We start from the raw sequence: 22,192 nt of genomic DNA, 5'->3' as shown, positions 1-22,192 counted from the left end.
GGAGAAGGTCTTGGAATGATTACAAATCTAAGTTCTCCAAGAGATTATGGACCTGTGATTGGGCTGTACTACTTCAGGACACAGGTGGAAAAGAATTCTGGCTTAACCTCCCTGATACGTCTATATTAGGGTGATGACTTTTTTACAATTCTATATATGTTCCGTATCAAATTTGGACACAACGCCACATTCCACAATGGGGAGTGATCTTAGCAACATAGGCTATACAAATGTCACACCTGCGCAAGGTAAAAGCCCCTTTTGGGGACCTCCAAACTCAGCCAGCAGACCCTGCCGGGCATGCTGGGAAAAGAACCTACAGGAGAGGGAGCAAAACATCGCCCTCTAGCGGCGTCTCTACTGTTACTGCAGCTAAAAAAAGCTTCCTTGTGTGTTTGATGACCCTATATGTTGTACTGTATATTCCTGCGTATAAGACTACAGTGGTACCTCTACTTACGAATTTAATGTGTTCCAAACACACACTTGTAAGTCGAAAAAACTTGTAAGTCAAATCCCATAGGAATGCATTGGGAGAAAAAATTCGTAAGTTGAAGCAACCCAATCTAAAAATTCATAAGTAGAAAAAATCCTATCTAAACCGCATCCAAGATGGCGGCCGGAGCTCGGTTCGCAAGTAGAAACATTCGGAAGTAGAGTTATTCGTAAGTAGAGGTGGTACCACTGTACTTTTTAACCCAATAAAATCGTCTCAAAAGTTGGGGGTCGTCTTTTACGCCGGGTCGTATTTCTTATACGGCAAGTATATCCCAAACTCTTTTTTTTAAAAAAAATAATTTTCATTGATTTTACAAAAACAAACAAACACAATACTTTAAACACATAATATAAAAACAAAAATAACAAGAAAAAACAACATTACAAAACTAACAATAACAAACACAAAAATCAAAATACCAAATCCTTTTCCTTTAACATTGTATGAGGGGACTTCCTCGAGTTCCTTCTATCTGCGGTTCATTTTTCCTTTATCTTTACCAATTTCCAATTCATTGATTAAAACTCCTTACAATTTCAAATCTCTCATACATCAATTTACTTCACACCATTCTCAAACCCACAGTTTCTATAAACTTCTAAATCTAATCTCAATATACAATTTTACCATATTTTTTAAATTAAACTTTGAAATCTTTCCACCAAACTCTATATTTTAACTGGAAAAGTTGGGGGGTCGTCTTATATGCCCAGTCGTCTTATACATCTTATATGTGACTCTCAAGCTTGGGTTCCATTTTATATCTGCCTACAGTGACTTCAAAAACGGTAAAAAAACCACGGATGAATAAAATTTTAAAAATCATTTTGTGCGTGTGGTTTTCTGATCAAATCTCTTTGAAAGTCAGGTTTGATCTAATCTGTAATGAAAGCTCATCAAATTATGGTACAGGGAAATGAGGTTGTCAAAAAATCACCCTAATGAGAGAGAGAGAGAGAGAGAGAGAGAGAGAGAGAGAGAGAGAGAGAGAGAGAGAGAGAGAGCTAGAGAGCTAGAGAGAGCTAGAGAGCAAGAGAGCTAGAGAGCAAGAGAGATAGAGAGATAGAGAGATAATGGCCCAGAGCTGGTCCCAAACCCTGTTGAAATGAAATTCTTTCTCTTTTTCTCGAATGATTAGGTGTGGAACTGGACTTCAAGGGACAGCAGGATTAGATCTTCCTGGAGCTTTGGTGACGCTTGCCTTATTTTTCCTTTCCTTTTTTTTATTTTCAGGGGCAGAAAGGAAAGCAAGGGCTTGGCGGTGCCCCAGGCAGCAGAGGCTTGCCGGTAGGTGATTAATGCACAGTCATTTTGTTTTGTTTTTTCCAAATAATTTTTATCAATTTTCATCAAAAATACAAAAAAGGTCAAAGAAAAAAAGCAAAAAGGAAAGAAAAAACACAGACATCATTGTTAGATCTTACTTATTAAACCTTTTCAGACTTCCCCGTCCTTCCCCTTCCCAAGTTCAATTTTTACCCATCCTAGGCAGCTTTCCACATTACATTCAAATATCTAACTGATAACTATTCTGATTATGTAAAGATTATTTTTAATGGATGGATATGTATGGTTTGAACTGGGTACAATAAATGGAATTAAGTGAATTGTCTGGGAGATTTCGCTTCAGAAGTAGGGGGGGTGAGTTTAATTAAAATAATTAAAAAGAAGAAGGATAGATTATTCAAGATTTAAAATATATTGCATTCCTGGTAAAAAATAATAAGTTAAGAGGAGAAATATTAGATATAAGAATGATAAGTTAGAATTGAATTAAGGTGAGGATTTGGAAGAGTAGAAATTGAATAAATAAATAAATATACAATTATATGTGTAAAGGAGTAAATTTAAATCGATGTATGAAAATAATGTGAAAACTGCTTTAAGGATAATAATTAGGGAACCCAGGGGGGGAATGGGGAAGTCCAATTTTTTATGATAATGGTTAGAATTAAGAGATTTTTCTTTTTGTGTATGTTTTTCTTTTTTCTTTTTTATATTTTTCTTTTACTTTTTTATATTTTTGTCTTTTTTTATTTATTGGATGTAAATGAGAAAAAATTGGTTATGATGGGGAATCAAGACAATGGAATGCCAACATTATGATTGTACACAGGGGCGTACCCAGGATCAAAATTAGGGGGAGCAAGGGGCAGGGCCAAGGCACGGGAGGGGAAGGGCCACAGTGGAAATGTGGGCGGGGCTACGTGGCCTGCGCCTTTCAGCTGTTCAGAGGAAGCGGCCCCAGGCTCCCAATCCCCGTGCGAAGCTCCGGAGGCGTGCGGGGAGCATAAGCCTGGGGTCGCCACGCTGCGCCCCTCAGCCTTTTGCTTCTAGGGGGGCGACTGCCCCCCTGCCCCCGTGCCCCCCTGCCTACGCCCATGATTGTACATCTTTTATTTGATTGTAAATAACATTTTTTGAAACCAATAAAGATTATATATAAAAGAAGGGCCTTTTCCACTGACCTCTGTCTTGAATCTCCCAATATTCAGCTTCGAGGGATGTCCGCGAGTTTGAGTGTTAGGTGAGAGAGGGAGGGAAACACGTTCCTCTACCCACTTCCCCCATGATTGCCATGATCGTGTCACTTTTCCCGCGCCTTTTCCCCAAACCAAAAGAGCCCCAAACCTTTCCTCGCAGCCGAGTAGCTCCTCCCAGCCACTACTATAATTGCAGCAATTTCTCGCCGCCGCGCGGTGGGCGCCTACACTCTGCACCCCCTCAAGAGTTGCCCGCCCCTCAGCCAAAGAGGTTCTGGGGCCGAAGGCAGCAGGCACGGGCTCCTTCCCCCACCATCACTCCTCCACCTTTGATGCCGCGCATGGCACCTGCGGGAACGGAGCGGCCTCGCAGAGCAGGCAGCCGCAGACCCCTTTGCACCAGCAGCAGTCCCTGGGCTTGTCTCCCGCTCCCCGTCCTCCGGAGGCGGAACCAGCAGCATCGGCGGCCCCATCCTCCTCCTCCATCCCAAACCAGGCAGCAGCGCCCCCTGGTGGCCAGGCGCCCTGGCACATTGCGCCACCCAGCCCAGGCCTAGAGACGGCTCTGCCTAGAAAGCAACAGTCCGGGCAGTTTTCAATTTGCCCTGCCGCTTTTCCTGGGGAAACTGGCTTTTTAGCACTGAATCGGAGCAAGTGTCAATCCACAGAAAACTCAAACGATGCTTGCTCAGATTCAGCAATAAGGAGCAGGTTTCCGATGGCCTTAGATAGAGGGGTGTCCCCAGTCCTAACTGGAGATGCTGGAGATTATTGAGCATGTCATCTTAACTCCCCCCCCCACGTCAATAATTCCCCACAAGGGGGCAGGGAACTACCTCGACCAGCCTTGCTCAACTGGATGCCTTCTGGGAGCATGGCTAGAGGTCAGGGCTGATGGGAGCTGTAACCATTCAGTGGATTTCGAATGCTCCCATTCAGTGGTTTTGTAACTGGCTGGCTGACCGAACCCAAAGGGTGCTCATCAATGGCTCCTCCTCACCCTGGAGAGAAGTGACTAGTGGGGTGCCACAGGGTTCTGTCTTGGGCCCAGTCTTACAAGCCTGGTAGATGAAGGGAACGCTGTGGATGTAGTCTATCTTGATTTCAGCAAGGACTTTGACAAGGTGCCCATGATATTCTGGCAAAGAAGCTGATAAAATGCGGGCTAGACAATGCTCCCATTCAGTGGATTTGGAACTGGCTGGCTGACCAAACCCAAAGGGTGCTCATCAATAGCTCCTCCTCATCCCGGAGAGTAGTGACTAGTGGGGTGTCACAGGGTTCTGTCTTGGGACCAGTCTTCTTCAACATCTTCATCAATGACTTGGATAATGGGCTTAAGGGCATCCTGATCAAGTTTGCAGATGACACCAAATGGGGAGGGGTGGCTAATACCCCAGAGGACAGGATCACACTTCCAAATGACCTTAACAGATTAGACAACTGGGCCAAAGCAAACAAGATGAATTTCAACAGGGAGAAATGTAAAGTACTATACTTGGGCCAATAAAAATGAAAGGCACAAATACAGGATGGGAGACACCTGGCTTGAGACCAGTACGTGTGAAAAGGATCTGGGAGTCTTGGTAGACCACCAACTTGACATGAGTCAACAGTGTGATGCAGGAGCTCAAAAAGCCAATGCAATTCTGGGCTGCATCAATAGGAGTATAATATCTAGATCAAGGGAAGTAATAGTACCACTTTATTCTGCTCTGGTCAGACCTAACCTGGAGTACTGTGTCCAGTTCTGGGCACCACAGTTCAAGAAGGAGACTGACAAGCTGGAACGCGTCCAGAAGAGGGCAACCAAAATGGTCAAAGGCCTGGAAACGATGCCTTATGAGGAACGGCTTAGGGAGCTGGGTATGTTTAGCCTGGAGAAGAGCAGGTTAAGGGGTGATATGATAGCCATGTTCAAAGATATCAAAGGATGTCATATAGAGAACGGAGAAAGGTTGTTTTCTGCTGCTCCAGAGAAGCGGACACGGAGCAATGGATTCAAACTACAAGAAAGAAGATTCCACCTCAACATTAGGAACTTCCTGACAGTAAGAGCTGTTCGGCAGTGGAATTTGCTGCCAAGAAATGTGGTGGAGTCTCTATCTTTGGAGGTCTTTAAGCCGAGGCTTGACAGGCATATGTCAGGAATGCTTTGATGGTGTTTCTTGCTTGGCAGGGGGTTGGACTGGATGGCCCTTGTGGTCTCTTCCAACTCTATGTTTCTATGATACTGTGAACTGCTGCACCCCCACTGCTGGTTTGCTGTGACCGTATTTCATGTCCTCACAGTTCAGCCTCAAATGTGTTTATATTTACAGGGTCTTGTGGGATTAACAGGTCCAAGAGGAGTGGTTGGAAGGCAGGGTCAAGAGGGCACCCCTGGAATTGATGGGATTCCTGGCAAAGACGGCAGCTTTGGACAAAAGGTAACCACCTGGAGGGCCAAATGTTCCCACCCTTTATTTATATAATTACTGTTGTTGTTTAGTTGTTTAGTCATGTCCGACTCTTCGTGACCCCATGGACCAGAGCACGCCAGGCACTCCTGTCTTCCACTGCCTCCCACAGTTTGGTCAGACTCATGTTCGTAGCCTCGAGAACACTGTCCAACCATCTTGTCCTCGGTCGTCCCCGTCTCCTAGTGCCCTCCATCTTTCCCAACATCAGGGTCTTTTGCATGGAATCTTCTCTTCTCCTGAGGTGGCCAAAGTCTTGGAGCCTCAGCTTCAGGATCTGTCCTTCCAGTGAGCACTCGGGGCTGATGTTCTTCAGAATGGATAGGTTTGATCTTCTTGCAGTCCATGGGACTCTCAAGAGTCTTCTCCAGCACCAGAATTCAAAAGCATCAATTCTTCGGCGATCAGCCTTCTTTATAGTCCAGCTCTCACTTCCATACATCACTACTGGGAAATCCATAGCTTGAACTATACGGACCTTTGTCGGCAAGGTGATGTCTCTGCTTTTTAAGATGCTGTCTAGGTTTGTCATTGCTTTTCTCCCAAGAAGCAGGCATCTTTTAATTTCGTGACTGCTGTCACCATCTACAGTGATCATGGAACCCAAGAAGGTCAAATCTCTCACTGCCTCCATTTCTTCCCCTTCTATTTGCCAGGAGGTGATGGGACCAGTGGCCATGATCTTGGTTTTTTTGATGTTGAGCTTCAGACCATCTTTTGTGCTCTCCTCTTTCACCCTTATTCAAAGGTTCTTTAATTCCTCCTCACTTTCTGCCATCAAGGTTGTGTCATCTGCATATCTGAGGTTGTTGATATTTCTTCCGGCAATCTTAATTCCGGCGTGGGATTCATCTAGTCCAGCCTTTCGCATTATAAACTCTGCATATAAGTTAAATAAGCAGGGAGACAATATACAACCTTGTCGTACTCCTTTCCCAATTTTGAACCAATCAGTTGTTCCATATCCAGTTCTAACTGTAGCTTCTTATCCCACATAGAGATTTCTCAGGATACAGATGAGGTGATCAGGCACTCCCATTTCTTTAAGAGCTTGGCATAGTTTGCTGTGGTTGACACAGTCAAAGGCTTTTGCATAGTCAATGAAGCAGAAGTAGACGTTTTTCTGGAACTCTCTAGCTTTCTCCATAATCCAGCACATATTTGCTATTTGGTCTCTGGTTCCTCTGGTTGCTTATTTTATAGGTACATCTTATTTTATGAGAAACACGGATTGTTTTCAAGGTTTGCTGGCATTATCTACACTTTTCAAAATATAAATTGATATCAGCAAAGTGAGTAAATGCTGAAGCTTCTGGATATTATTAAATGCACATAGGGGAGACAAAAATTATTAGAAAACAGTCCAGTTGATTATGTATCAGAATAACAAGGTGCAGGGTAGGCTCAGCCACATTACCCTGTGATATTAGGCTCAGCCACATTACTCTGTGATATTAGGAATCCCGCAGAGGTAGATTGCATTAACCTTTCTTGTTTCCTTTTCATCCTTTTTGTTGGAAATGTAAGCACCAAAAAATCTTTATTGCTCATTCTGTGCCATTTGATCTATTCCCCTCTGTAATGAGTCAACAGTGTGATGCAGCAGCTCAAAAAGCCAATGCAATTCTGGGCTGCATCAATAGGAGTATAGCATCTAGATCAAGGGAAGTAATAGTACCACTGTATTCTGCTCTGGTCAGACCTCACTTGGAGTACTGTGTCCAGTTCTGGGCACCACAGTTCAAGAAGGATACTGACAAGCTGGAACGTTTCCAGAAGAGGGCAACCAAAATGGTCAAAGGCCTGGAAATGATGCCTTATGAGGAACGGCTTAGGGAGCTGGGTATGTTTAGCCTGGAGAAGAGAAGGTGAAGGCGGTGATATGATAGCTATGTTCAAATATATAAAAGAATGTAATATAGAAGAGGGTAAAATGAAAAAAATCCTTCAGTAGCACCTTAAAGACCAACTACGGTAAGTTTTTATTTTGGTATGAGCTTTCGTGTGCATGCTGTGCATGCACACGAAAGCTCATACCAAAATAAAAACTTAGTTGGTCTTTAAGGTGCTACTGAAGGAATTTTTTTATTTTACTTCAACTCAGACCAACTCGGCTACCTACCTGTAACCATAGAAGAGGGTGAAAGGTTGTTTTCTGCTGCTCCAGAGAAGTGGACACGGAGCAATGGATTCAAACTACAAACTACAAGAAAAAAGATTCCACCTAAACATTAGGAAGAACTTCATGACAGTAAGAGCTGTTCGACAGTGGAATTGGCTGCCAATTGTGGTGGAGGTCTTTAAGCAGAGGTTTGACAGCCACATGTCAAAAATGTTTTGATAGTGTTTCCTGCTTGGCAGGGGGTTGGACTGGATGGCCCTTGTTGTATCTTCTAACTGTATGATTCCATGATTCTATGTAATTTCCCACCATTTTATAACAATTGAAATGTTTAAAAAAACACAACTCTCTCTCCCCACCTTTCTCAAGGGAGAGCAGGGCGAAGATGGAGAGGAAGGCACCCCAGGAGTGTTGGGGAACAGAGGGAATCCCGGTGTCCTTGGTCTTCCCGGAGCTCAGGGCCCCCCAGGATTGAAGGTTGGTTTCTCCCCTCCCCCTTTGGTTTGACAACCAGAGGTGGGGAGGCAAAGGGGAAAGCAATTCACAGAGAGCAATTTTCCCTCCCCACCAAAGAAACTGCCTTGGTCGCGCTGGTCAATGATCTCCGGCGGGCTAGGGACAAAGGTGAGAGCTGTTTCCTAGTCCTGCTAGATCTCTCAGCGGCTTTTGACACCATTGACCATAACATCCTTCTAGACCGTCTAGAGGGGTTGGGAGCTGGGGACACTGTCATGCAGTGGTTCCGCTCCTTCCTCCTGGGCCGTGTTCAGAAAGTGGTGGGGGGGATGAGTGTTCAGACCCCTGGGCGTGCCTTAGGGCTCTGTTCTCTGGGGTGCCTTAGGGCTCTGTTCTCTCCCCCATGTTTTTTAACATCTACATGCAGCTGCTGGGAGAGATCATCAGGGGGTTTGGGCTGGGTGTTCATCAGTATGCGGATGATACCCAGCTCTACCTCTCTTTCAAATCAGAACCAGTGAAGGCGGTGAAGGTCCTGTGTGAGTGCCTGGAAGCGGTTGGAGGATGGATGGCGCCTAACAGATTGAGGCTGAATCCTGACAAGACAGAAGTACTGCTTGTGGGGGACAGGAGGCGGGCAGGTGTGGAGGACTCCCTGGTCCTGAATGGGGTAACTGTGCCCCTGAAGGACCAGGTGCACAGCCTGGGAGTCATTTTGGACTCACAGCTGTCCATGGAGCCACAGGGAGGCTGTCTATCAGCTCCATCTGGTATGCAGGATGAGACCCTCCCTGCCCACGGACTGTCTCGCCAGAGCGGTGCATGCTCTGGTTATCTCCTGCTTGGACTACTGCAATGCGCTCTATGTGGGGCTACCTTTGAAGGTGCCCCGGAAACTACAACTAATCCAGAATGCGGCAGCTATACTGGTGACTGGGAGCGGCTGCCGAGACCACATAACACTGGTCCTGAAAGACCTACATTGGCTCCCAGTACATTTCTGGGCACAATTCAAAGTGTTGGTGCTGACCTTTAAAGCCCTAAATGGACTCGGTCCAGTATACCTGAAGGAGCGTCTCCAAATTGAAAGTGGTGAAGGTCCTGTGTGAGTGCCTGGAGGCGGTTGGAGGATGGATGGCGGCTAACGGATTGAGGTTGAACCCTGACAAGACAGAAGTACTGTTTGTGGGGGACAGGAGGCGGGCAGGTGTGGAGGACTCCCTGGTCCTGAATGGGGTAACTGTGCCCCTGAAGGTCCACATGCGCAGCCTGGGAGTCATTCTTAGACTCACAGCTGTCCATGGAGGTGCAGGTCAATTCTGTGTCCAGGGCATTTGTCTACCAGCTCCGTCTGGTACGCAGGCTGAGACCCTATCTCCCCACGGACTGTCTCGCCAGAGTGGTGCATGCTCTAGTTATCTCTCGCTTGGACTACTGCAATGCGCTCTACGTGGGGCTACCTTTGAAGGTGACCTTTAAAGCCCTAAATGGACTCGGTCCAGTATACCTGAAGGAGCGTCTCCACCCCCATCGTTCTGCCCGGACACTGAGGTCCAGTGCCGAGGGCCTTCTGGCGGTTCCCTCATCGCGAGAAGCCAAGTTACAGGGAACGAGGCAGAGGGCCTTCTCAGTAGTGGAACCCACCTTGTGGAATGCTCTCCCATCAGAGGTCAAAGAGAATTACCAGACCTTTAGAAGACATCTCAAGGCAGCCCTGTTTAGGGAGGCTTTTAATGTTTAATCAATTATTTTATTTCATTTGTCTGTTGGAAGCCGCCCAGAGTGGCTGGGGAAACCCAGCCAGATGTGGGGGTATAAATAATAAATTATTATTATTATTATTATTATTATTATTATTATTATTATTAGAGTGAACAGTTTTTTCCATTGAATGATATTGACCCTCTCCATTGCTTTTTAGGGAGAACAGGGCTTGCCTGGGCAGGCTGGCCCTTTAGGGAAACGAGGCCACCAAGGTGGGATGGGCCTTCCTGGACCCCCTGGTGAGGCAGGACCAATGGGGCAGCTGGTAAGTAGATGCGTCGTTCTACTGTTGAGAAGATTCCACCTCAACATTAGGAAGAACTTCCTGACAGTAAGAGCTGTTCAGCAGTGGAATTTGCTGCCAAGGACTGTGGTGGAGTCTCCTTCTTTGGAGGTCTTTAAGCAGAGGCTTGACAGGCATATGTCAAGAATGCTTTGATGGTGTTTACTGCTTGGCAGGGGATTGGACTGGATGGCCCTTATGGTCTCTTCCAACCCTATGATTCTATGATTCTATGATTCTATGACTTAACTGCACAGCTTGAAAGATTTGTTTTTGTGTTATTATCCCTGCATAAAATACTTTGGGTCTCAACCATGCTCTGGCTTATTTTGGGAGAGTTGGATGTGCACGCCAGATCCCCACCCTCCATCCCATCCTTGCAGCTCAGTGAATCAAGACCCTAGTCCAGGACTTAGCTTTCCATTCTCTCTAAAATGCCATCGAGGTGTCCCCTCAAATGTTCCAGCCGACTTTCCCATATTCTTGTGCAAAGGTCAGGAGATTTCAAACGGTGTCCTGCAGATAGAGAATGTAGCCTGTGTTTTGCTTGCAAAGGTTTGCCCACTTTGCACTGAATACTGACTTCCGACCAGGCTCTCTCTGTCGCAAACCTTCAAAACGTAGGCGCTAGGGTGATGATTTTTTTCACAACCTAATTTCCCTGTATCATCATTTGATGAGCTTTCATGAAAGATTAGATAAAATCTGACTTTCAAAGAGATTTGATTAAAAAAAAACCTCACACACAAAATGATTTTAAAAAATTATATATCATTTTTTGGACCATTTTTTGAAGTCACTGCAAGCAGATATGAAATTGAACCCAAGCTTTAGAGTCATATGTATACAATAGGGTGGTGACTTTCTTTACAGCCTCATTTCCCTGTATCATCATTTGATGAGCTTTCAGGAAAGATTAGATAAAATCTGACTTTCAAAGAGATTTGATAAAGAAACCTCACGCACAAAATGATTCTAAAAAAATTATTGCTCAGTGGACCATTTTGGACCACTGTAAGCAGATATAAAATTGAACCCAAGCTTTAGAGCAAGCATCCCCAAACTGCGGCCCTCCAGATGTTTTAGCCTACAACTCTCATGATCCCTAGCTAAGAGGACCAGTGGTCAGGGATGACGGGAATTGTAGTCCAAAACATCTGGAGGGCCGAAGTTTGGGGATGTCTGGTCTAGCTCATAGTTGCTCTCCCTTTGTCCTTTAAACTTGAGCTTCTTGAACACTTCCTTTAATCTCTTTTTTTCTTTTTAAACTTCCAGGGAGACTTCGGTGAATCAGGATTTCCAGGGATTGCTGGGCTGTTTGGGCCAAAGGTGAGATCACTGTGCATATAAATAACATATCACTGAAGCTGGCAATTTCACTGAGGGAAATGTTGCTTTCACCCTGCTTTTGAATGAGCAGTTGCTGAGCAGTTGACAGGGATGAAGAGAACGCTGTGGATGTAGCCCAGGCATCCCCGAACTGTGGCCCTCCAGATGATTTGTCCTACAACTCCCATGATCCCTAGCTAACAGGACCAGTGGTTGGGGAAGATGAGAATTGTAGTCCAAAACATCTGGAGGGCCAAAGTTTGGGGGTGCCTGATGTAGCCTATCTTGATTTCAGCAAGGCCTTTGACAAGGTGCCCCATGATATTCTTGTAAAGAAGCTGGTGAAATGTGGGCTAGAGAATGCTCCCATTCAGTGGATTTGTAACCGGCTGGCTGACTGAACCGAAAGGGTGCTCATCAATGGCTCCTCCTCATCCTAGAGAGTAGTGACTAAGTGGGGTGCCACAGGGTTCTGTCTTGGGCCCAGTCTTCTTCAACATCTTTATCAATGACTTGGACGATGGGCTTGAGGGCATCCTGATCAAGTTTGCAGGTGACAAATTGGGAGGGATGGCTAATACCCCAGAGGACAGGATCACACTTCCAAATGACCTGAACAGATTAGACAACTGGGCCAAAGCAAACAAGATGAATTTTGACAAGGAGAAATGTAAAGTACTCCATTTGGGCAAAAAATAAAATAAAAAATGAAAGGCACAAATAGAGGATGGGTGACACCTGGCTTGAGAGCAGTACATGTGAAAAGGATCTAGGAGTCTTGGTAGACCACAAACTTGACATGAGTCAACAGTGTGATGCAGCAACTCAAAAAGCCAATGCAATTCTGGGCTGTATCAGTAGGAGTATAGCATCTAGATCAAGGGAAGTAATAGTACCACTGTATTCGGCTCTGGTCAGACCTCACCTGGAGTACTGTGTCCAGTTCTGGGCACCACAGTTCAAGAAGGATACTGACAAGCTGGAACGTGTCCAGAGGAGGACAACCAAAATGGTCAAAGGCCTGGAAATGATGCCTTATGAGGAACGGCTTAGGGAGCTGGATAAGTTTAGCCTCGAGAAGAGAAGGTTAAGGGGTGATATGATAGCCATGTTCAAAGATATAAAAGGATGTCATATAGAGGAGAGAGAAAGGTTGTTTTATGCTGCTCCAGAGAAGCGGACACAGAGCAAAGGATTCAAACTACAAGAAAGAAGATTCCACCTCAACATCAGGAAGAACTTCCTGGCAGTAAGAGCTCTTCAACAGTGGAATTTGCTGCCAAGGAGTGTGGTGGAGTCTCCTTCTTTGGAGGTCTTTAAGCAGAGGCTTGACAGGCATATGTCAAGGATGCTTTGATGGTGTTTCCTGCTTGGCAGGGGGTTGGACTGGATGGCCCTTGTGGTCTTTTCTAACTCTAGGATTCTAGGATTCTATGATTCACACCCATCTTTTATACCTACAGGGACCCCCTGGAGATACCGGGTTCAAAGGAATCCAGGGCCCCAAGGGTCCTCAGGGCCTCATGGTAAGTTGCAGAAATCGGATTCCCTTCCTCAACCATTGCATCCTCATCTCTTCCTTAAGGGTATCTTCTAAACAGCAGACAGCAACAGCTGGAACAGAAATTAAGCACCAGCGCTGGGTTAACTGGCATGTTGCAGAAAATGACAGCATGGAGGCTGCCCAAGTGAGGATCTCCCTTCTGCTTTCTCTGTGAAACTGTCTTTGAGAAGAATTATTTCCTTTTCTACATTTTATTTTCAGATACAATTACATATATATATATATACATATACATATACATATACATATACATATATATATATATATATATATATACACACACACACACACACACACACACACACACACACACACACACGGTAGCTGGCCCTGCCACGCATTGCTGTGGCTAATCCCTGTGACTGCTACCACCCTGTGTTGATCCATGACATATCCCACCCCCTCCTCCCCCTACCCCCGGCTTTCCCCTGTGATTCCCCCCAACTTGTCCCGTCGCATGACGTATCACACTCCCTCTTCCCACCACGCACGCGCGCACACACACACACACACACACACACACATATGTCTTCCTCTTTGCACATTCTACCGGAATAGTGGTGCCCCTCAGCTGTGGCCATAAAACACGGGTCCCCAAACTTACCTAGCTTTGGGCCGCGCCGATTGCATGGCAGGCCGGAGGGTGGTGGCACACGGCTGTGCGCACCGATGCGCAAACACTATTTCTGGCACACTCCTGACCTAGAAAGCGCTGGAAATAGCTTGTGTGCATGTGCAGAAGCCTCCTCCGACATGGAAGTACACCGGAAATGACGCTATGTGCGTGTGCACAAGCTATTTCCGTCGCTTTTCCGGGTCGGAAGTCAGCAGCCACACTGCACCACGCCGGTAAGAGCGGGCAGTGGCAGCGGGCGGTGGGGGTCCCCAGGCTAAACATAAAAGAGCCCCGGGGGCCACATAAAAGAGCCTCGGGGCCACCTTAAAGTGGTGGACAGACCCTGGAGGAGGCTCTCACTCAGCATTAGGCAGAGGCTGGGCAGTGTAGTGTAGGGTGTAGAATACTGGACTTGGAGGGGGGGAGGAAAGCAGCGGGCAGTGGAGGCAGAGGGGGAAGCCCTTGGCAGGATGAGGGAGTAGGGGAGCGAATGGAAGAGGGATCCCAGCAGAAGGAGAGAGAGGGAAGGGAAGGAAGAGGATCTGGAGAAGGAGGAGAATGGAGTGCTGGGGGGGGGGTAGGGGCAAGGGCGACACTGAAAAATCTATGCAATGGCAAGCATACCTGCCAAGTTCCAGCCAGAAAAATAATGGGCGGCAGACTGAAAGTCGTGCTGCGGCCATTTGGGAACTGGGCAGAGCAGCATTGAAAGTCTTCTGAGCATGCTCTGCCCAGTTCCAAAATGGCCGTCGCACCAGAAATCGCTTCTGTGCATGTCCAGAGACTCCAGACATGCACAGAAGGAGCCTCCCCCGGCCGGTAAGTAAACCAGGGGGAAACAAAAAATAAATAAATCCGTTTTTCCAGCTGGGAACGGCTGGAAAAATGGGGGTTTCCCGGGGAATACGGGAGACTTGGCAGCTATGATGGCAAGAGGCTGGGGGGGGGGCAAGGGAATGCAGCAACAAAAGAAAGGAGAGCAAGCGAGTGGGGAATTATCAGAAATTGAAGCAGGAAGAAAACTCGTTTTTTTGGGGGGGGAATGTCATGCAGTTTAGAACACCAATAAATTGGAGTCCTTGGAGAGTTGAGAAAATCCAATGAAAAGATTCCAAGAGCTGTGGCCAGGTCAAGGAATAATTTTTAGAAAGTTTTCAGTTGATAATAAGAGGACAAATTCCAATTTTTAGAAATCCAGGACAAGGCCCTGTTTCGGTTTATTCTTCGGTTTATTCTTTATTCTTCATCAGCTGGAATGACAAAGAGTCTTACATTAAAAACTTCCTGACAGTAAGAGCTGCCCGACAGTGGAATTTGCTGCCAAGGAGTGTGATGGAGTCTCCTTCTTTGGAGGTCTTTAAGATGGCTTGACGGCCATCTGTCAGGAAAGCTTTGATGGTGTTCCCTGCTTGGCAGGGGGTTGGACTGGATGGCCCTTGTGGTCTCTTCCAACTCTATGATTCTATGGTTCTATTAGCTGACCTGGCTATACATAGCTGTCAGCCATATGTCAAGAATGCTTTGACGGTGTTTCCTGCTTGGCAGCGGGTTGGACTGGATGGCCCTTGTGGTCTCTTCCAATCTAGGATTCTATGATTCTAAAAATGTGTCTTAGAGTATTACATTACATTCTGTCTTCTTTATATATACAATTATAGACAGAAAATCCCAACAGACACAGACAGCACAGCTTTTGTCCTCTTTACATAGGAGATATATAGAAATTTTCATATAGACTTATAACAAACAAAGGATGCTTACCTCTAGTTTCATAGTTCCAAGGTCAAAGCGTACCATTCATGTTTTTTTAACTAACTCAATCTGTTTGCAGTATTTAAAGGTAAGCATAGAAACTACTTGGCAGCCAGTGCAGTCAGGCCAGAATTTGTGTGATACAGTGGTACCTCTACTTACGAATAACTCTACTTACGAATGTTTCTACTTACGAACGGAGCTCTGTCCGCCATCTTGGATGCGGTTTAGATAGGATTTTTTCGACTTACGAATTGACTTACGAATTTTTTTCTCCCAATGCATTCCTATGGGATTCGACTTACAATTTTTTTCGACTTATGAATGTGTGTTCGGAACATATTAAATTCGTAAGTAGAGGTACCACTCCCTGGTGTGTGGCTTGGCTGCCGAATTCTACACCAACGGAAGTTTCTGAACTTTCTTCAGAGGCAGCCCCATGTAGAATGTTTTGCAGCAATCTAAACTAGAGGCGACTCTATAATTCTATGATTCTACTAGCTGCCCCACGTTGCTGTCAGCCATATGTCAGGAATGCTTGGATGGTGTTTCCTAATTGGCAGGGGGTTGGACTAGATGGCCCTTGTGGTCTCTTCCAACTCTATGATTCTACTAGCTGACCCGGCCACGCGTTGTTGTCAGCCATATGTCAGGAATGCTTTGACTGTGTTTGACGGAGAGTACAGATGACAGAAGTTAGGCTACCCCTGTCCACACAGGGACACAGCTGAGCCACCAGCTGAAGCTGACAGAAGGCACTCTTGAAATGGAGACGGGTTCTTGTGTGAATGGGAAGCACAGAAAGGGAAAGAAAAAGGGCGGTCGGAAGTTCTGGTAGTTTAATGAATTGACCAACCTTTCTTGTTCTCCGCAGGGGAAAGAAGGCGTTACTGGCCCACTTGGGATCAGGGGTCCAACAGGAAGCCCTGTAAGTGTCTCTCCTGCTCATTCCGACTTAGGTTGTAAATACTGGAAGAAGTGTGGGGTTCTCTACATCAGTCGCTCCCAACTTTCGAGGAAGATGCATTGCTGGGTTCAGTTTTGGTGGCACAACAATGCCTTGGTTCCCTTCCTGATTAGCGTTGGGTAGCTTAACTCTGGAATTGTGGAGCTCCAGGGGACACCATGAGACCCAGGTTTTAACGCTGGGGGCTGGTCCGTTAGGGTGAGTGAGACTGCCCTCCACCAATCCCCTTCGCCACTTGCCTTACTACCGTATTTGCAATCAGTCCGGGGGGCGGCATTATCAGTCTCCTCCTCTTCCTCCTTAGCCTCAGCGTTGCCCTTGTACAATAGGGTGAGTTATAAAAAAAAAAAATGAGGGGGGGGAATGTTTCCTCCCTTGATCTTATCTCAGGCGTATGGTATAAACATAGTCAAATTTCAAATTTGGGACAAATCGCTTAATATTTAGACCCTGCTCCTACAGATTGACATTTTGCCTCACTACAAGTGATAAAAACATAGGAATTTGAGCCATTTAATTCTCAGTATGTTAAATTATGAACTAATCAACATAAATTTTAGGTTTTATGTAGAGCAATAATAGTTGCATACTATTATTTTCTGTGATATTTATTTATTGAAGATCAAACATGTTGATAATTGACATTAAAAACCAAAGGTTTTGAAAAAATGATATGGAACAATTAAGCAAATGGTGTACTCAACAAGTAAACATAAACAATAAAACGCCACTCATATTATGTGTTGCATTAAAAATTCACATTAGACTTAATTACTTGGTATAAATTGTACTATTGTACTAAATGCTTACATTTTGTGTAATTAATAAAATTAGTTGCATACTATTATTTTCAGAAATCTTTATTCATTTAAGATAAAACATGTTGATAATTTACATGAAAAACCAAGGTTGGACTGGATGGCCCTTGTGGTCTCTTCCACCTCTATGATTCTATGATTCTGTGATTCTATATGTTTATAAATTAGTGTTTGATTACAGCAGCCGGTTACTTTTTTTTTTTTTTTTTGTAATTGATACTTGCTAGTCGTAACCTACCGGTAGGTTTGTGTTATGTGAGTTGAATTTCGGTATAACATGTGCATCAATGTCTTTTCCTCCACATAGGGCCCCAAAGGAGACAAAGGCAGTCATGGTGAAATGGTGAGTCCTTTGCACTATTAGGGCTATGTTCAGAACCAGGTACCGGTAATTCAAAACATTTGATGTGGCAGTTTCCAAGGTGGGGGACAAATGGTGAACCTCTTCCCTCCCACCTGCTGGTCATCCGCAGCAGATTTCAGCCTCCTCCATACGCTTTTGGCTATAAAAAACACAGGTGGTGCTGTGGGTTAAACCACAGAGCCAAGGCTTGCCAATCAGAAGGTCGGTGGTTCGAATCCCCGTGACGGGGTGAGCTCCCGTTGCTCGGTTCCAGCTCCTGCCAACCTAGCAATTCGAAAGCACGTCAAAGTGCAAGTAGATAAATAGGTAAGGTAAACGGCGTTTCCGTGCGCTGCTCTGGTTCGCCAGAAGCGGCTTTGTCATGCTGGCCACATGACCCGGAAGCTGTACGCCATTCCCTCGGCCAATAACGCGAGATGAGCGCCGCAACCCCAGAGTCGGACACGACTGGACCTAATGGTCAGGGGTCCCTTTACCTTTACGTGGGACGCAGGTGGCTCTGTGGGTTAAACTACAGAGCCTAGAGCTTGCCGATCAGAAGGTCGGTGGTTCGAATCCCCGCCACGCGGTGAGCTCCTGTTGCTCGGTCCCAGCTCCTGCCAACCTAGCAGTTCGAAAGCACATCAAAGTGCAAGTAGATAAATAAGTAGGAAGGTAAACAGTGTTTCCGTGCGCTGCTCTGGTTTGCCAGAAGTGGCTTTGTCATGCTGGACACATGACCTGGAAGCTGTACGCCGGCTCCCTCGCCCAATAATGCAATATGAGTGCCGCAACCCCAGAGTCAGTCACAACTGGACCTAATGATCAGGGGTCCCTTGACCTTGACCTTTATAAAAAATTAGCCAGAAGGGAAATCATGGCTGTGTCCTGATAAATCTGTGAGGAGGAGTCTTAACCTTTAACTTCCTTCTTTGGTTTACCTTGGCTTGTTTGTTGTTGTGGTTGTTGTGGTTTTCTTGACAAAGTTGTCCAGACAGAAATTATAAAACATGGGCAACCAAATCATAAAACATGGGCAACCAAAATGGTCAAAGTCCTGGAAACGATGCCTTATGTGGAACAGCTTAGGGAGCTGGCTTAGAATTTTTAAGTGTCAGGTGTGACTGCAGCCTGAACACAGCAGAGTTTGCGCAGGTTTTTCCGGAAGCTTCTGGCGGTAACTTGAAAAAATGACTAGACGTCTGGACGCAGAATAAACTATATACAGGATTTATTAAAATAAAATAAAACAGAGTTTCTATATACAAAGCAAAATAAATCCTCTCCTCTCTGTCTCTCTCTCAACCTATACAGCAATTTCTCTCCTACACTCACCACACACACACTGAACTGGCTTTCACAGATAACAAGTCTCAGTGTTGAACCTCAACCAATAGAAACGCTGTTGCTAAGGTAGAAGCAGACCTTGGCTTTCTGCCAAATGTTATTAGTTTGACCTAGATTAGTTTGACCTAGATTCGATTGAGTGAAGAAGCAATCTGATGGTGTTTTATGCTACTGACTCAGCAAAAACCCGAACACCCCCTCTCAGATTCTTCTGAACCAATTAACTCTTCACTTGCTTTTTCTAGCAAACCTAAACCTTTACACATTTGTTTGTTCTTGATCTTTGACAACGGTTTAGTTAACACATCAGCAATATTTTCCTCACTAGATACATAAGTACATTTAATCACATCATTCTGTACACAGCAACGTACGTTTTGGTATTTCACTGCAATGTGTTTCGAACGTGATTTCAAACCTTCTGTATTACTCAAAGTTATGCATGCTTGGTTATCCACATAAACTTGTACAGGTTGTTCACAATTTACATTTATATCTGTTAACAACTGCTTGAAATAAATCACTTCGTTGCATAATTCATTAATTGCAGCAAATTCCGATTCAGTAGACGATCCACTTACTACGTTCTGCTTCCTGGACCGCCAAGTAATTAACGCCCCTCCAAACATAATGACTAAACCAGTAACAGATTTTCGATCTGGCAGATTTCCCCAGTCACTATCACAGTAACAATACAGTACTTCATCTCCTTCTGAATTTAATTGTAAAACATAGCCAATTGTTTGCTTAAGGTACCTTAGTACTTGTTTCACTGCTTTCCAGGCATTAAGCGTAGGTTTTGAAACCAGTCTGCTTAATATGCCAACTGCGTAACTAATATCTGGTCTGGACCACTGTGCCAGATATAACAAACTCCCAATAACTGATTGATATAGTTCAGGGTGTTCAAACAATGAGCTCTCATCTGTGTGAAGTGATTTTATAAATCCAGGCTCCATAGGTACTGCAGTTCCTTTGCAGTCTTGCATCCTATAGTTAATTAAAAGCTGCTTGATTTTACTCTGCTGATTTATCAAACAACTACCATCCTTGGCCCAGCACACTTCCAAGCCTAAATATGATCGAACTGGACCTAGGTCCTTTACTTTGAATTTGCTAGACAGTTGTTTTGCAAACCTGTTTGTCTGTTTGTCTGACCTGCAACCATATAAGACATCATCAACATATATTAGACACAACTCTTGTTCACTTCCAGTTCCACGTACATAGACACAATTGTCTGCTACACTCTGTTTGAAATTTAAAGATACCAATGCTTCGTGGAGACATTTATTCCAGGATCTAGCAGCCTGCTTAAGCCCATAGAGAGCTTTATTTAACTTTAACACTCTATTGCACCCTGTCTCAAAGCCAGGTGGCTCAGTAAGGTAAAGTTCTTCAGTTAAAGATGCATGTAAGTATGCAGCTTGTATATCAAAATGATTGAGTTTCAGCTTTCTTTTAGCTCCTATTGTCAGAAGTAACCTTACACTTTCTGGCCTGACAATCGGGGCAAAAGTCTCGTCAAAGTCCAGTCCAGGTCTTTGAGTATACCCCTGTGCTACTAAACGAGCCTTGTGTTTGTATCCTCCTGTTACTAGAGGCTTAAGCTTATACACCCATCTGCAGCCCACAATTTTAGCCCCCTCAGGCTTTGCTACTGGTGTAAAAACTTTATGCTCATTTAGAGAAGACATCTCTTCCTGCATAGCCTGTAACCACATGTTAGCCTGCTCTTCTGGCAAACTCAGCACTTCCTGATAGCTTTGTGGCTCCACTAAAACATTAAACACGTTAGCCATATCAGGAGAATAACGTTCTGGTGGTACACCTTTGTTTTTCCTCTGAGATCGCCTGGGAGAAAAAGTTTCTGCAGTCTCACTTTCCCCCTCAGAACTTCGCCCCCCTTTCGGTTCCTTAGCAACGGGTGAAGTCTGACTAGTTTCTTGCTGTGAGGATCTCTTATCTGTACTTTTCTCCCCCTCATTCTCAGACTCTCCACTCTCAGGCTCTTTTTTACTATCACTGCGTCCTTGGGAAGATTGAAACCAAATTTCTGTGTTAGCATGTAATTTCTCCCAACCACTATGCTCACAAAAAGTGGCATTTCTGGAAATTACAATCCCATTTGCTCCTTCTGCGAACCTATATCCTTTCCCAAGCTCTTGATAACCCACAAAAATTAGCTGCTTGGTTTTAGGCTCTCCTTTCTTGTGTACCTGTTTGGGAATAAGTACCCATGCTTTTGACCCAAACACATGCAAATGGTCTACTTTAGGTTTCTTTCCATTTTTTTTAAAAAAATATTTTTATTAATTTTCCAATTAAAACCAATTATATCACATTCAATATTTCAAATTATACACATATATATATCAATCAAACCGAATGTTATGCCAAATCATCTAAATAATTTATTTTTGGGTTCCCATGCTTCAAGAAATTGGGAATTCCTCGCAACTGTCCACTGCCGTCTTATTTCTAAAGTTCAAATCGTCCTCCAAGCTCATAATATTCCAAATCTTCCCCTTACAGTCACCTAGATGTTTTCCACTTTCATCCGATTGTTCCAGCTGCTGAGATAAATGTCAAACGAAGTTTCACAGATGTTCTTTCTCCTGTGTGAGTTAATCAGTCCAGCCTCCCCATAAATCTTCTTAGTGGAGCTCCCTGTTGCGACGGAGTAGCAGCGCCATCTTAAAAGGCTCAAATCACTTTCATTTTCTCTCATAGCCATGAAGATTTACGATTTATTTATCTTTATAGAATTTACAGCTTTTTCAGGCAGGAGACCCAAACATCCAACCATGAACTCTTGGTAAATTAATGGATCTCCTTGCCCTATAGCTGAACTTAGCTTCAGGTCGCTGCTCCAATTTAAAGTGCGTCACAGCTCATAAATCCTCCGAACGCGTCCAGAAGTCCTTCCGTCTGACTAGGGGGGGGCTTTTCTCATCGGCAACTTCACATCTTTAAGAAATATGCTCAGTAACAACAGCTATAGAGTTCAACTCACACAGTCTTTTGCTTCTCTTTCACTCCAAACAAGCCAGGACATCGCGTCCGGGAAGATACGAGGCAACAATATGAAGAAAAAATAAAAACTTGCTTCCCTTATCGCTCCGTCCCCATCAATCCTTCTTCCAGATGCCGTACATTCTTTGACTCCTCTCGCTCAGCAGCATAAAATTCTCAGCAGTAAACAGCGCTTCTTCCCCTCCTTCTGAAGTATGTCCATAGATTTAAGCCTAATTATCTTCTTTAACCATGGAAATCCCCGCCATGCAGATTAGCGTCCGGGAGTCCTGGCCGTCGTAAGTGCTCAGCCCAAGCTCCCCCCACTCCAAAAACAGTCGGAGTGGGTCTGGGGGCATCGCGGGCCAGCGGCCC

General features: G+C 44.9%; 1 protein-coding gene across 2 annotated transcripts in view; it reads left to right on the top strand.

Moving 5' to 3' along the window:
• Positions 1–22,192, top strand: part of LOC118084239 (uncharacterized) — a 281,031-nt gene that overhangs the window by 230,940 nt on the left and 27,899 nt on the right. For both annotated transcript variants that reach the window (XM_060270659.2, XM_060270658.2), the window contains exons 46-53: positions 1,733–1,786; positions 5,304–5,411; positions 7,933–8,040; positions 9,941–10,048; positions 11,342–11,395; positions 12,859–12,921; positions 16,202–16,255; positions 17,420–17,455. In XM_060270659.2, coding sequence (XP_060126642.2) covers positions 1,733–1,786; positions 5,304–5,411; positions 7,933–8,040; positions 9,941–10,048; positions 11,342–11,395; positions 12,859–12,921; positions 16,202–16,255; positions 17,420–17,455 — 585 coding nt within the window. The remainder of the gene's footprint in view (positions 1–1,732; positions 1,787–5,303; positions 5,412–7,932; positions 8,041–9,940; positions 10,049–11,341; positions 11,396–12,858; positions 12,922–16,201; positions 16,256–17,419; positions 17,456–22,192) is intronic.

Source organism: Zootoca vivipara, chromosome Z2 (assembly GCF_965207765.1).
Source record: "Zootoca vivipara chromosome Z2, rZooViv2.hap1.1, whole genome shotgun sequence".
In the NCBI taxonomy this organism is placed as follows: Eukaryota; Metazoa; Chordata; class Lepidosauria; order Squamata; family Lacertidae; genus Zootoca; species Zootoca vivipara.
The sequence above is the reverse complement of the archived record's forward strand: the minus strand, read 5'-3'. Positions and strand labels throughout refer to the sequence as shown.